The sequence below is a fragment of the Seriola dumerili genome, unplaced genomic scaffold, assembly GCF_002260705.1.
Source record: "Seriola dumerili isolate Sdu_G_001 unplaced genomic scaffold, Sdu_1.0 BDQW01000035.1, whole genome shotgun sequence".
In the NCBI taxonomy this organism is placed as follows: Eukaryota; Metazoa; Chordata; class Actinopteri; order Carangiformes; family Carangidae; genus Seriola; species Seriola dumerili.
In genome coordinates this window covers 4,151,974-4,165,989 of record NW_019174290.1, presented here as the reverse complement: position 1 = coordinate 4,165,989, position 14,016 = coordinate 4,151,974, and the positions used below count along the sequence as shown (strand labels likewise).

General features: G+C 40.3%; 1 protein-coding gene across 1 annotated transcript in view; it reads right to left on the bottom strand.

Moving 5' to 3' along the window:
• The window catches only part of LOC111216556 (LIM and calponin homology domains-containing protein 1-like), a 29,398-nt gene that overhangs the window by 1,768 nt on the left and 13,614 nt on the right, over positions 1-14,016 (bottom strand). The window contains exons 10-24 of the mRNA XM_022738083.1: positions 7,734-7,772; positions 6,181-6,310; positions 5,910-6,067; positions 5,101-5,734; positions 4,500-4,652; positions 4,134-4,310; positions 2,990-3,092; positions 2,767-2,819; positions 2,454-2,567; positions 2,198-2,290; positions 1,893-2,094; positions 1,654-1,753; positions 955-1,035; positions 732-840; positions 361-463 (exon numbers count right to left, since the gene is read on the bottom strand). Coding sequence (XP_022593804.1) covers positions 361-463; positions 732-840; positions 955-1,035; positions 1,654-1,753; positions 1,893-2,094; positions 2,198-2,290; positions 2,454-2,567; positions 2,767-2,819; positions 2,990-3,092; positions 4,134-4,310; positions 4,500-4,652; positions 5,101-5,734; positions 5,910-6,067; positions 6,181-6,310; positions 7,734-7,772 — 2,249 coding nt within the window. The remainder of the gene's footprint in view (positions 1-360; positions 464-731; positions 841-954; positions 1,036-1,653; positions 1,754-1,892; positions 2,095-2,197; positions 2,291-2,453; positions 2,568-2,766; positions 2,820-2,989; positions 3,093-4,133; positions 4,311-4,499; positions 4,653-5,100; positions 5,735-5,909; positions 6,068-6,180; positions 6,311-7,733; positions 7,773-14,016) is intronic.

Sequence of the window (14,016 nt, the reverse complement as noted above, 5' to 3'; positions counted from 1 at the left end):
ATATTAATCAGTAAGGTTTAAAATTAGATTAGATAAGAGGTTAGGGTTAGGCCAATAGAAGCATCAAAAGAAGAGTCTTTAGAAAAGCCAGAAAGTAGTAAATAGTTCCTTTCAGGACTCCAGATGAGGCAGACTGTCAGACAGGTTTTGTGGTTTTGTGAAGGTCTATATATTGCAGATGTGAAAACGTGGAGTAAGAAGCTGGTCGACTCTTGCATGGCCTTCTTCTTTTTAAGTATATGAATGTGGTTAACAGGTAACTTTCACGACTAATGTAAGACGAGATATGTGTGTGCCATTGTGCATCAGTCTGTGTGTGTCTTTTTGTATCTTCATGTGTATGTATGTGTGTGTTCTCACCCCGAGTTGCAATATAGCACTCATGACAGCTCAGATGTCCATTACGAATCCTTACGTCAGTCCCTGCAGTGGCGTCACCCAGCTGCCCGCCACACACTCCACACTGACGAGAGAAATACAGTGAACGACGAACATTAATCATAGAAAAGATTGTTTGAGACAACCCCTCATATGGATAAATATGTCACACAAACACAGAAGATGATACATGTACATTCACTATCTTTGAGATGATTGTGATAGTAGTTCACAAGTTTTAGCAAACTTTGTACATCTTCAAAAGTTGTATACAGAAGCCAAAGCCTGTATAAAGTCAAATAAAGCATAAAGCTTGCCAATTAGTGTGCATGTGTACTAGAATAATACAGTACCTTGAAACACTGTATGTGGAAAAACAGTCCCAGTGTATCGATGATCATGGCAGCTCCTTTTCCCAGAGGCTGGGAACAACCAGAACACAGTCTCTTCCCACTAACACACCTACACAGAGACACAGCAGTGTAAAAATGGACATGAAATCAAATATCAGTCCTAATTTGCCACATTGAAGACGTTCAAAGCTGCTGTTCTGTATGTGTGCATGTGTGTCATTACCTGCTGGGTGAAGGAGGCTGTGGTGAGGGTAAGGAGGAGGAGGACTGCTGTTTTCCTGTTACAACATCATGCGATCCAGACCTGTGGTCAAAAAAAAATGAATTCACTTGACAACTGTATAAATACATTGGAAGAATAAAATAGAGTAATAAATAAAAGAGCTGCTTCACAAGGAAACTATTCATTTTGAAAGAGTGACTCAGAAAATATGAGAACATTTTTGCATCTCTACAGTAGAATAATCCACGGTTCAAACTGTCGCCACATGGACATAAAATACACTCATGCAGTGCTTCCAGCCATTTGTCCTCTGTTAAAATCTTGGCATTCAATAAGAAAAGATGGCTAACACTTTATAATACAGGTAGAAAACACATAAGGAAAGCATGCATTTAAAGTATGAATTAATGCAGGCTGTATCATGGATTCCTGTTGCTCATCACTGAGAAATGGCCAAGTCACTGTGATTTTATGTGATCAGTTAAGTCTTAATGGATCATCAGCTAATGGATTTTAACCCACAGTTACTTCCTACACTACTTTATATGTGACCAAATTAGCTGGAACTCAGTTAAATAGAAAAGGGCATTTCAGACCCATTCATGTGATCAACCTCTCTCGGAGCTGAACAGCATCTTTTCTTCTGTGTTACCAATATGTGAAAAACAGAAAGGCAACAACAACAAAATCCTGGCATACCTTTTAACAACATGTGCCTGGTTTAGTTGAGGGTTGCGGTCTAAAGATGCTGTCTTCCACAGTTCCTGTTTCTTTGAAGATTCACCATCACACACAGAATCTGCAAAAACCCATCGTGAAAAAAAAACGTAATCACAGAAACTCTGAGGAATACATGTTTGAACTTGACTGACTGCGCTGGGCACAAACACATGTGGACACCGGCTGCAAATTGGTGCGTATTTCTATATGAATCTCACCCTGGAAAAAATGCAGCTTTGATTCATGCTGATCTTCGTTTCCTGTGGAGATGCTTTGGCTGTTTTTCTGCAGGGCAACATCTGTCTGCTCTGTCTTGTTGCTTTCTGGAGCTGATGAAGTCGTGTCTGTCTGACCAGACTGCTGGTTCAACAAACTGGTGGGATTGAGGGGTGTTACAGTCTCTTCCAGAATCCGTCTCTCCTGGAAGAAGGACAGACAAAATAAACACACAAAGAGGAAGAATAAAACAAACAAAACCAGGAAACTGTGTTTTATTTAAGTGCGTCACTCTGTGTGTTTGTACCTCTTCATTGTGCTTTCGCTCCTCCTCCTCCACCTCTAGCTGTGCTTTTTCCCACTCCTTCTTCAGCTTCTCCTGTTCTCTCTGGTATTGCTCCTGCAGAGAAACACTGTACACATTAACTACTGCACATAAACACACTCATGACAAGCACCTAAACACATATACATACATACAAACATCCAAAAGAGCCTGTGTCTTCAGTTTTCTGCTAAACATTCCCAGGGCCATGCACGTACACACCATTTCACCAGTGTACCTGTAGGAGGCGCTCCTGCTCCTGTTGCCACCTTTCCTGGCGTTTACGCTCCTCATTGGGGTCCCAGACCCAGTGATTAACACGTTTAGCCAAGTTCAACATGGGGGTCTCAATCTAACCAGACCCGACCAACAAGGGCACACGCACACGCACACACACACACACACACACGCACACACACAGATACATGTATACGGACCAAAAGGACAGAAAGAGAGGAAAGGTGAGAGGACAAGTATGACTACAGCGACTGCTGGAGACGAAGGGTCAGGACAGGGTCAAATTTAAGAATGAAGGAGAAACAGAAAAAAACAAGCTGGAACTGCCCTGAGATACTCACAGTCACACTGCTCTCCTCAAGGCCCTCTGTGGAAGAGAAAGACAAAATAACATCCACATCTGCTAAAAGAAATAGTACAGACATCAGCAGGGAAAAATTAAACGATACTTGTTTGAAATTTACAAGAGTATAAACTATAATTCTTTAAATTATAAGTGACTGAAAGGCGAGCCTCTCTGGGGTAAAGCAGTGTTACCTGTGACAGTGGGAGAATATTCTTGCATGCTGCTGGGTGATGGAGCCGACTGAGCCTTTTTTTCCTGCGCTGGTGTCCCAAACAAACCTGTGGTACCATTGACCTGAAGGTTGAATATTCAGCTAAATTAATAAAACATTTACTGGAAGCCAGCAAACTGGAAGTAAATCTGTTTGTTCTGTTTCTACTTATATATATTTTCTAAAATATTTAATGGACCATCCTGGCAGTTTTGGACATTATAACAAATTTTGTGAAAATTACATAATATGTAAATATCTGCTCAACATTTTTTTTAAATAAAGCACAAGATTTTGTTTTTGATGTGTTTTTCCTCAAGCAGTCACTTGTTTCAGTTCATGTAAATGCAATATTTAAATCAACCCGAAGAGACTCGAAACTTGCTTTACATACGCCAACAATCACAGTGAACAACTGAGGAGTGTTTCAGTTCAGGCTCATGTCTGTCCACTATTCTTTAATTGTTTTTTTTTTAATTGCCTAGTGCAGTGTTTTATGTCTGTGAATCCCCTGTTGCATTTGTTATTTTTAGAAGCACTGTGCACAGAAAGCAAATTTCCCAATAGGGACATTAGGTATATTTGTATTATCACTTTGTGGCAATATAGATTAAGAATAAATGAACTCCAACACTCCAGGACCATAGTCAGCTGCTAAACTGAAATTCATCATATCCAATGATGATCCAATAATGTCCATGTTTGTGCATGTTTCACCTCAAGGGTTTAATTTTCTCCAATGCAGCACGTGAATACAATGAATTGACACGTGATTCTCATGTCTCAGGTGTAAAAGGTTTCCATAAAAGCTTAAATGCTCCCAGATGGAAGAGTCATGAAAACAATTTCCACTTTCTTCTGTATTTCTATGCAGACAGTAAACAACCATTGTGCACCTGAAGCACCTCTCTCAAGATAGACTGAAGTTTCTGCAAGTGGATTTTAAAGTGCGCACACCAGACCTGCAACAAGTGTCTGCCTGGAAGGGAGAACACCTATTCAACAATCTCCAAAAAACAATGGTAGCCTTTTGAAAATGGTCGGTAGGAATGTAAAGTATGTACAATTTGTAGGAAATGGGTTAAACCAAAAGAAACACAGGTACACGTCACTTGTAGTATTACCTGTGCATTGCTTTGGATATCCGAGTGATGAGGCTCCACCAGAGTCTGCGTGAGCTCTGTAACAATAGTTGTTGTGATGATACAGTTTCGGCCTCCAATCAAGGAGCTGATGGCAGAGCCTGAGGAGAGGGTTGAGTTCTCTGTCTGCAGAGGTGGTGGGTGCTCTGTCGTCTCCTGCTGTTTCACTGTCACCTCAGGGGGAACATCTTTCTCCGTCTGTTTGGGGGTAATGTCTTTGTCCGTCTGTTTAGGGGTAATGTCTTTGTCCGTCTGTTTGGAAGTCACGTCTTTGTCCGTCTGTTTGGGGGTAATGTCTTTGTCCGTCTGTTTGGGGGTAATGTCTTTGTCCGTCTGTTTGGGAGTCACGTCTTTGTCCGTCTGTTTGGGGGTAATGTCTTTGTCCGTCTGTTTGGGAGTCACATCTTTAATCTCCTGTGGCAAGAGCTGAGGGGGGGCAGGTGTAGTGGAAACAGGTAAATCCTCTGTCACCTCTCCATTCACTCGCACCAATCCATCCATCTGAGTGGGACACATACACAAAGATCACGATCACAAGGATAGTCTGGAACTAATATGCAAGTTCTGTACAGTATTTGTATGGTATCCAATATAAAAGGAAGTGGATCAGAGGTTCGACCTTTAATTAGTTGTGGTCTGTAGAGAAATGATCACTTTAAATATTTGAATCACAACATGTTGGTCAGTAAGGTGAGCACTCCTTCTCAAGGCTCAGAGATCATTTCTGCTTTTTGATAGAATTGATATTGACAGAACTAACCAGACGTATTACTCAACACACCTTCAAACTGCATGCAGAGAAATAAAAACAGCACCCATGTCAAAATAGTACAACGTCCTAAAAGCCGCAAACAACTCTTTGATTTAAGCGTGAGGGCAGGCACTGAGGTGAAATGATCCAGTATCAGATGATGCTGACTGGTGTGACCGACTGATATCGCGCCCTCACCTTGACAGGTTTGTGTCCAGACGGTGTGCTCCTGGGCTGGCAGTAGGGCTTGGCTGCCAGGAGGGGGACGGGTCTGGAGGTTACAGATGGAGGGGAGGGGAGTGTGTGTGGTGGCTGTGTGGTGTGAGGCTGCACATGTGCAATCTGAGACGCTGTGTGCTCGGTCTGAGGCTGTGCATTTCCTGTAATCGGTTGTTTCTGATATGTGGTTGGAGACTCTGTGGGTTTGGATTGAGGTTCATCAAGTTCTAATGACTGAGGTGGTATATTTTCTGAGCTTGTGACTGTGGTGGGGGGACTGTTGACTGGTGAAACTTGTGACTCTTGTTGAACAGTGGTCTCTGTCTCCATCTCCTCAGGTTTTGAGTGCTTCGGTTCTGTTATAGCAGCTGGCTCTGGTTTGTGCAGAGGTTCTGATGTTTCAGAGTCATGAATAGGTGGTGAGGGTTTGTGCTCTTTGTCCACCCGATTTAGGTCTGATTTGGGTTTTGAGGTGGATCTGGGTAGTTTTAGGCTGTCCAGTGTTGCGTCGCTGATGGTGAAGCGGAGAGCGTAACGCTGTAAAACCATGGCTGCCTCCTCTGGTGTCGCTGCATTCCTGTAAGCTTCACACAACTCTGCTTCTCTACGCTCCCTAGAAAGGAGGAGTAAGTAGAGAGACAGAAAGCATTTGGTGTCACGGTAGTGTTTTTGACAATGTATGTTTATCTATTCAAGGATCAAGGTTTAACTTTGGCAAACTTTAAATGACCTCATCTCATCTTTAGTGCCATGTGCAACACTAGAAAGTGCCTCAATATCATCCTTACTTCTCCTCCACAATCTCTTTGTATGTCTTAATGCTTTTCCTCTTGTTGCCGTCACTTCCCTCCTGCTTCATCCTTTTTTCCATCCTCTTCCTCTCTTCCTCTTTCTTGATCAGCTCCTGTGACGCGCTGCGACGGCGATTCTTCCAGCGTGCCAAGTCCTGTCACAGGTTCACAGTGTCAAATAATTTGAATATGCTTGTGGACACAATATTTCTCCCTCTATTATTTAAATGGATACAGCTATCTTACTTTAATGTCATAAGTTTCTTACATTTTGCCAGTGGTCCTCATCTTCCTGAAAGCTGTTGTACTGTTCATGCATGCGCTCATATCGTGACTGGCTCAGTGGAGGTAAGTGTCCCACCTCTTCCTCGTTAAGTATGTCACTCATACTCACACTCCTAGACAGGAAAGAGAGGATAATCTTGTATAAATCACTTAACCACTTGACCCAGCATGCTCACTCTGTCCAACTTGGCTATGGAAAACAGCAAAGATTTATATTTATTTCATTCATTGCTTACTTTGGTTTCCAATGCAAAATTTCACACAAGATTTAAACTTAGCAATATTACTGTTTGTTTGTCTGTAGGTTTATTCTTTTGATACACCATAATTAATCTTCCTCAGTGACCTGAATGTTCTGTATTGTTTGCTTTATATGTTACGTTCTTTATGTAATGTTAAAACCTTGTGCTTAAAAAAAGTTTAAAGAAGTTTAAAAAAAAAGAAAGATGTAAACTTCAATTAAAAAAAACAAACAAAACACATTCAACAATCAAAAAGGAGCAGAGATGCCAAAAGAAATCTTCCCCCTTTCTTAAAATAGATAGATGACAGTTAAAGATGGTCTGTTGGTAATTACCTTTTTGGTACAAGATAGCACCAATAACAGTCCACTAAACATAAAAATTACATTATCATTCTTAATGATCTTCTCTGCACATGGTGGATTTATATTAGTTGCGTATGAGTTGCCCCACACCTCCACACAGTAACAAACATATGTTATTGATTCATAAACTAATCACAAAGGAATTATAAACAAGCAACTGAGCAAATTAATAAACTGTAATTGGCAAGCCAAACAGATTCATTCAAATTAATAATACTGTGTTAGTTGAGAAGTTTATATTAGCATATATAACTACTTTAACTTAATTTAAACAAAACAACCAAAAAATTACATAACAGAATTCAGTGGTGGAAAGTACACTTACTGTACTGCATGTGCAGTAAATATATAATTTGTAGGTATTTGTACTTGTGTATTTCCATTGAAAGTTACTTTAACTTCACTAAAATTCTTAATAAAACAAAATATAATAAAAAAAAATATGTTATGATGTATCACCATAAGTTAATGTTACTATCTAACAGTATGTAAAGTGAGTTCCACCTTTACCAGCTGCAACATGAACACATTAACATCAATAATTATAATCCAATAATATAATATACACTATTCTGAAATGAGCCATTTTTCATAATGAGTAATGTTACTTTTTGGTAGTATATTTTGATGATAACACTACTCTATTCTTACCTGTAACATTATTTCTACACTGCTGTATTGCTGCTTTTGCTCAAGTTAAAGATCTGAGTACTTCTTCCACCACTGACAGAATTACATGAAAAATACAACTTAAAAGCCCAATATGACAATAACAAACTGGATGTTAGTAATAAGTAATAACTACAGAGTTATTGTGTCATATATTCATATATTTTTGGACTGACTGTACTTTGGACTGAAATCGAACATGCACAACGTGCATATGTTGTCATGCAGAAGCTCTTCCAGGTTCACGCTGAAAGACTTACTCTGTGTCCTCAGACATAAAAGCAACTCGCCGGCTCATCCTAAAACAATGACAGAATAAAATGAATGAGAGGAAAGGTGAGGGAGAGGGGAGGGGTTATAGGGGAGGGGTTATGTAGGAGTGGTATCGTCATCTTCAATTAAACATTTGCCATCATTGCAGCAAGAACACTAGTAGATAGTAATCATCTGGATCACTTCCATTCACAGATCTAGTAAATATGTGAAACTAAAAAAAAAAAAAACTTGAAGTGAAGCTTCAACGGGCATCTCACATTATGGGAGGTAGATCATCGTCCTCCAACCAGAACGGTTTCTTTCGTGGTTGCTCATCCACATCCCTTTTTCTCTCTTCCTCTCTTCCCTCAATTATGTCCTCCACACTCTGCTTTTGCAACTCTGCCTCCACTTTACAGATCCGGGCAGCAGCAGGACTGGGTGGAGGGGTGAGTGATGGACAAGAGAGGGGTTCAGTCACATCTGTGACAGAGGTGTTAGGGACTGTCATGTCTCCCTCTTGCTTTCCATCCTCCTCCTCCTGCCTCTCCCTCAGCTCTGCACACTTGGGGCTGGTTGGGGCTGCGGGAGGCGGGGCCTGAGGTTCTGCTGCTACGGTAACGATGCTGCTAAAATCCAGTGACAAGGCCAAGATTACCAAAACACACAGATTAAAGTGTAAATCAAGACAGCATCACAGACAACAGAAGACTGCAGCTGGCCTGTACTTGTGACCACACCCCGGTAGTTGATGTCAGTTTCTATGAACTGTCAAAAGCAAAAACCTGCTGTGAGATAACTGAGTGGCCAGATTACATGTCATTTCACCCAAATTACAAATTCCTCTCTCACATCTAAGATTTCTGCCTCCACAATGATACATATTTGTTTATGGTTCTCAAAACAAGATGACGTTAAACATTTCTCTCCTGTTAGTTTAGATAATCCACTGAACTCAACGTGAGCAGTTTGGATTGAACTACTTTTTACTGAAGAAATGGTCCCTATGAAAACTATATACAGCAAGTTGCGTGCACTGTTTAGAGTTAAAGGGTGTCATTCTTTTCTAATATGGCTCTTGCAATTCCCTAAAACTTAAGAATGTGCAAAGCTTTAAATTGATTATTGTTAATAATTTTCTGCTGATCAACAAACTGATAAATCGACTGATTGTCGCGCTATTTACTTGATTCATGGGCTCTAGCAAACTACGTATAATAAACATATGTATCTCAAAATCTGGGAAAATGAACCATAGCTATCTGTCTGGCTAGACGACATTAGAGGTAATATAAAAAAATGTTTTTTTTCTGTTTATTTTACAGGTCCATAATTTCCAAGGAAGTTTACTGGGAAGAACTACGTGTCTTTTATTTAATACACAGTGGCTCAGGTGAACACAGAAAAATGTAAAATATGTCTTCAGGCAAGTTAACATATGTGGAGACTAAGGAGTTCAACAATAGATTAATATTAATTGGAGCAGTTATTTCAAAGAAATGTTAATTGTTCCTATAATTAGAGTAAAATTCAAATCCAGAAAATTTACAAAGCAATTATTAGGTAATTACACACCTGTTTTGTTTGAGGGTTATTTTTTATGTAATTTGGGTGAACCAACCCTTTGAGAGTTTCAACCACTAAAGCGTAGTGCAGCAACAGTTTTTCGTCCCCATGTGATTCAGCAGTGATTTACACTTAAAAGTACAAAGATAACAGGCGTCGGTAGTCAGCCAACATCGTTCCATACTCCACCGAAAGTGAACAATCAAAGTGATGCCAAACAAAACCAAAGTTAACAACCTCAACAAGGAAATATAAGGCCAGAGGAGTCCAAACCAAGCACAAACTGACCCAAAGCATGTGAGAAACAGAGCTGCAAGAGTCCGACCACAACAACAAATCAAATCTACCAGTCCTTGGATATACAAATAATACAAATGAAACCACATCAGACATGCAGCTGCAGGCACTCAAACATGCTGGAACCAAAACGACAACACCATCAAGTCAGGATTTAAATCATCCACCGGGACCTAATGTTAGTACTGCAGGCCATAAAACTTGATTGAGAACATGATTAAACCTTCATCTTTGCCAGTAAAATATGCTTTGTTAGCTGTAGTAGTTGACCAACACCACAATCGCTTCATCAGTCAGACAGAGTAAATACCTTTCACAAGCCATCTTCTCTGTGAACTTAGGTCTGCTGTGTAGCTGCTTCATCGCAGACACTGGGCTGATGTTATATTTAACTGATCCAGGTACAGGCAGGAACTGATTAAAGGACTGATTTGTTCTGACTGCAACGGGTTTTTGAAAAGACCCGGTCCTTCGTGCCATCATATCATCCTTCTCCACGTCCGGCACAGGCTCATTTTCATCATACTCATCCTCATCATCCTCATATTCACATTCGCTGTGAGATGTTGGTCGGATCACCGTTGCATCAGGCTGCGGTTGAGGTGCTTCCATGTGAACTCTGGGTTGCTGTTGCTCCACTCTGTGAGAGAAACTACTGTAGTTGAAATAACTAATCATCGAGTTGTAGAATCTCTTTGAGGATGCAAACCACACCAAGCTTGTTAGTGCTCTCTGCACACTGTTAGACACTGTCCAAAACAAATCTCAGCCCACCTGACATTCAGTTTCTTGTTTCCGTCGGTCTGCACTTCCTTTTTGTTCCGCGGAGCAGCATCAGTGGTGTCCTCCCCTTGTGTGCAGCGTTTGGAGCCAGGCAGAGGCAGGAAACGGTTGTAAGTCACTGTGGGAGCAGTGCTTTGTTTATGGAAAACACCTGTCCTCCTTGCCATCATATCGTCTTTCTGCAGATCTGGGATCCTTTCCTGTTCCTCCTCATCCTCCTCCTCTGTTCTCTTTTCGTACTGAGCCAAACGAGCATCCAGCTCAGCAGGAGTCAGAGCAACCTCAGGGGTCCAGGGTGGGAGGTCAGCAGAAGGAGGGGGAGTTTGACTGAGGTCAGCTCCATCAACCTGGCTGTGAGAGCATCGCATAAAGGTCTAACTGCAGCCACAATGATGGATAATCCATATCCAAACTTGCAACTATAGCCTTAAAATCCAGGCATGTACATGCAGAAACGCAGGGCAGGTGGTCAGAATACTGACTGTATTTTCAGAAAACATGCAAAGGTGATGCAAATTTACTAAAAAACAAAACAAACAGAAAAGTCCACAATGAGATTTTGAGCCACACAGACACTTTGACCATCAGAGTCTTGTGACAACCTCCATCTATAAAGTGGAGCTTTTGCTCTGACCAGAAATTCACTTAAAAAATATAAAAAACATACTGTACATTAGAAGGGTTCAAGGACTCACTGGTTTACTTCTCACATACACAAGCAATATGTGTAGTGAAATGCAACGTGGCATGCTCCTAAACCTGTGCTAGAAGACTAATGTCAAAAAGGGATTAGAAAAGTAAAAGGATAAAAATTCAACATATGTAAAAATGCAAAATGTGCATACATCACAATTGTAAGGCAAAGTTTTTTCACTCTCAAGTGAACATGTGAGAAATAAACTGATACTGTTGTTTTTTTCTCATCAGGCTAGATTGACTGGGCTGACTTGGCAAGTATTAGGTTATCACATATATATTCAGCATCAGCATAAACACTAGGCGATAAGTGACAGGAAATTGTTGTACAGAAATGCCAAAGAGGCGTCTGAGGTAGTTTGTCTTAGTGTCTCTACCACAATGTTCGTCAGCCAGAGAGCACTGAAAAGTTTATTTTGTATGTGGATAATGTCCTACTCAATCCACATCATGGTCACAGCTTAAAGAAAAAAACTAACTTAAGAGATCCTTATGAAAATGATATACTGTTACTAGATTATAAAAAAAAAATCTTGCATATTGATATATTGGCCTAAAAAATCCAGTATTGGTCGGTCGATCACAGTAAGGTTTATTGTGCATGCATGTGTCTGTGTTTGTGTGAGTGTGTGTGAGTAGACCTTTGTTTCTTATTAAAACTACAAGCAAATCAGTACAATGCAGAGAGGCGCAGCCAAACTACCTAATTTACTAATTCAAATAGGCTTGAAATGACATTTCCTAAAATGACACTGGCAAGCAATTAAATTAAACCAATTAATATGTAATGCAACAGAAAAGGAACTATTTATTCCTCAATGCAGTCCATAATAATGCAAGTGACTTTGGATTCGAGCCACTGTAGCCTAAGTTGTCTTGTACTTGGCCTCGTCCATACCTGCGTTCCCGCTCTGAAAGCTGGGAGCCCAGGCCAATTGTAGGCATGGCTACAGTTGCCTTGGAAAGGAGTCGTCTTAGCAACTCTGTCTCCTCCCCTTCATTTGATGTGACTGTGTCTATTGGCTGCTCAATCTCAGTCACGCCCCCAAAGGTCACAACTTTGCTTTGACTTCGTCCAGCCTTTGCTGATCCGCTGAAAGGACTTCCATAATTTTTCTCCAGACAAGCCTGACACACAGGTGCCGGGCTAGCCTCACTGTAGATATAACAACCTCACAAATGAACACACACACAAATACACCCACACACACAACAACAGCCAGCAAAAGAGCAGGGGGAGAAGAGGCAGTGGAAAAGAAATCATGAGCAACTAGAAACAAAGGATCAGACTGTGAATACAAAGGAAGGATGAGGTGGAAATGATGAATCAGACAGGAAGTGTGGATGGACAGAAGAGGACAAAAGCATGGGGTTGTGTACTTAAATCACTTCAACAAACGTAAATTCACATATGCATGCCACGCTTTTTATCTACTCTAGGTAGCCACAATTTCCCGCTAACTGCCGCTCCTCTGGGAACACAAAAAACTCTTTATCCTATCTAATGACATCAGCACAGAGAGAGAAAAACAAAGCCAAAGCAGTGCTCACAGCCAACAGTCGCCTCTTTTCTTTTTTCGTCACACACACAGAGTCTCATACACACCGGCCAATTCCCTACTCTGTTTCAATGCCTGTCAAAGAAGACTGAAGAGGACTGAAGTGCACAATAATGAGGAGAATAAACAAGCAGATGAGAACATGGGGAGAACAGAGACAAGGAGAGGGGGGAAAGTAAGTCTAGACATATATAAAGCTGCAGCTAGATGATGAAAGTATTTTTTTTGTTGGTTTTTTTTCTGTGTTTGTAACAATATAAGATTGTTAGAGGAGGGGACTTCAGTGACATGTCCTTAAATCTGGCTCAAGTATACTTTATTTACTTTTAAGGCTGCAACAAACAACTATTTACATTACAGTGTAACCTGTTGATCACTTTTTGGTCACTAAACTAATCAAGTCTTGTATAAAATGTCAGTGAACAAAGGAAAAATGCCCATTGTGATTTCCCAGAGCCCAAGGCGACATCTTCAGATTGAATGTTTTGTCTGACCAAGTGTCAAAAATCCAAAGATATTCAATTTATAATGATATCATATGACAGAGAAAAGTGGCAAAGTCTCACATTTGAAGCTGTAACAAAATAATATTGGGCATTTTTTGCTTGATGACTTACTTAAAGTAATAGTTTGACATTTTGCTCTCTTGCTGATAGTGAGAAGATTTATACCTGCAGAAAATATGAAGCGACAGCAGCAGCTGGTTACCTTAGCTTAGCATAAAGATTGGAAATAGGGGGAAAAGTTATCTTGACTCTGTCCAGAGGTAATAAAACCTGCCGCCACCTCTAAAGCCCAAAAATTAAAACTTAAACTAATTATTAATTATACCTTTAATCCAAAAATTTGCTGTTTTACGAGTATGTCCTGACTGGGCCCAGAAACTTATGTTTTTACATAGATTATTTCAGCTATATTTAGCCTGTCAGCTACATTTATTTGTGACCGGGGAAAATTCAAATTATTCAAATGACTGTATTTGAATATTCACCTGCCCCCTTACAAATTACCACCTGACATACCCAAAACAACATGTTCAGTATTCTTGAACCCTTTTGATTACAGTCATGATCCTCTCCTGAATGGAAGCTCTTTGTAGTTTACTGTGAAAATGTCAGAATTAGACTTAAGCTGCGATTACAGCAGAGCTTTTTTAAAATTTTTGCTGTTCTGGCTTGCACCTCCTTTTTGTCTTGTTTTTTCTTGAACCCCTGCAAACAACAGATAATGTTGCTACAAAGACATTGGGATTTTAAAATGGCTGACAGAGATACATTCACTAGGCTTTGAGCTTTCAAACAATGTGTATTTTGTGCACTTTGGTGAGGATTCAACTGTATTTCAGCCGAAATATTAAACCCCCACTCATATTCAAGCTGCTGTTTGT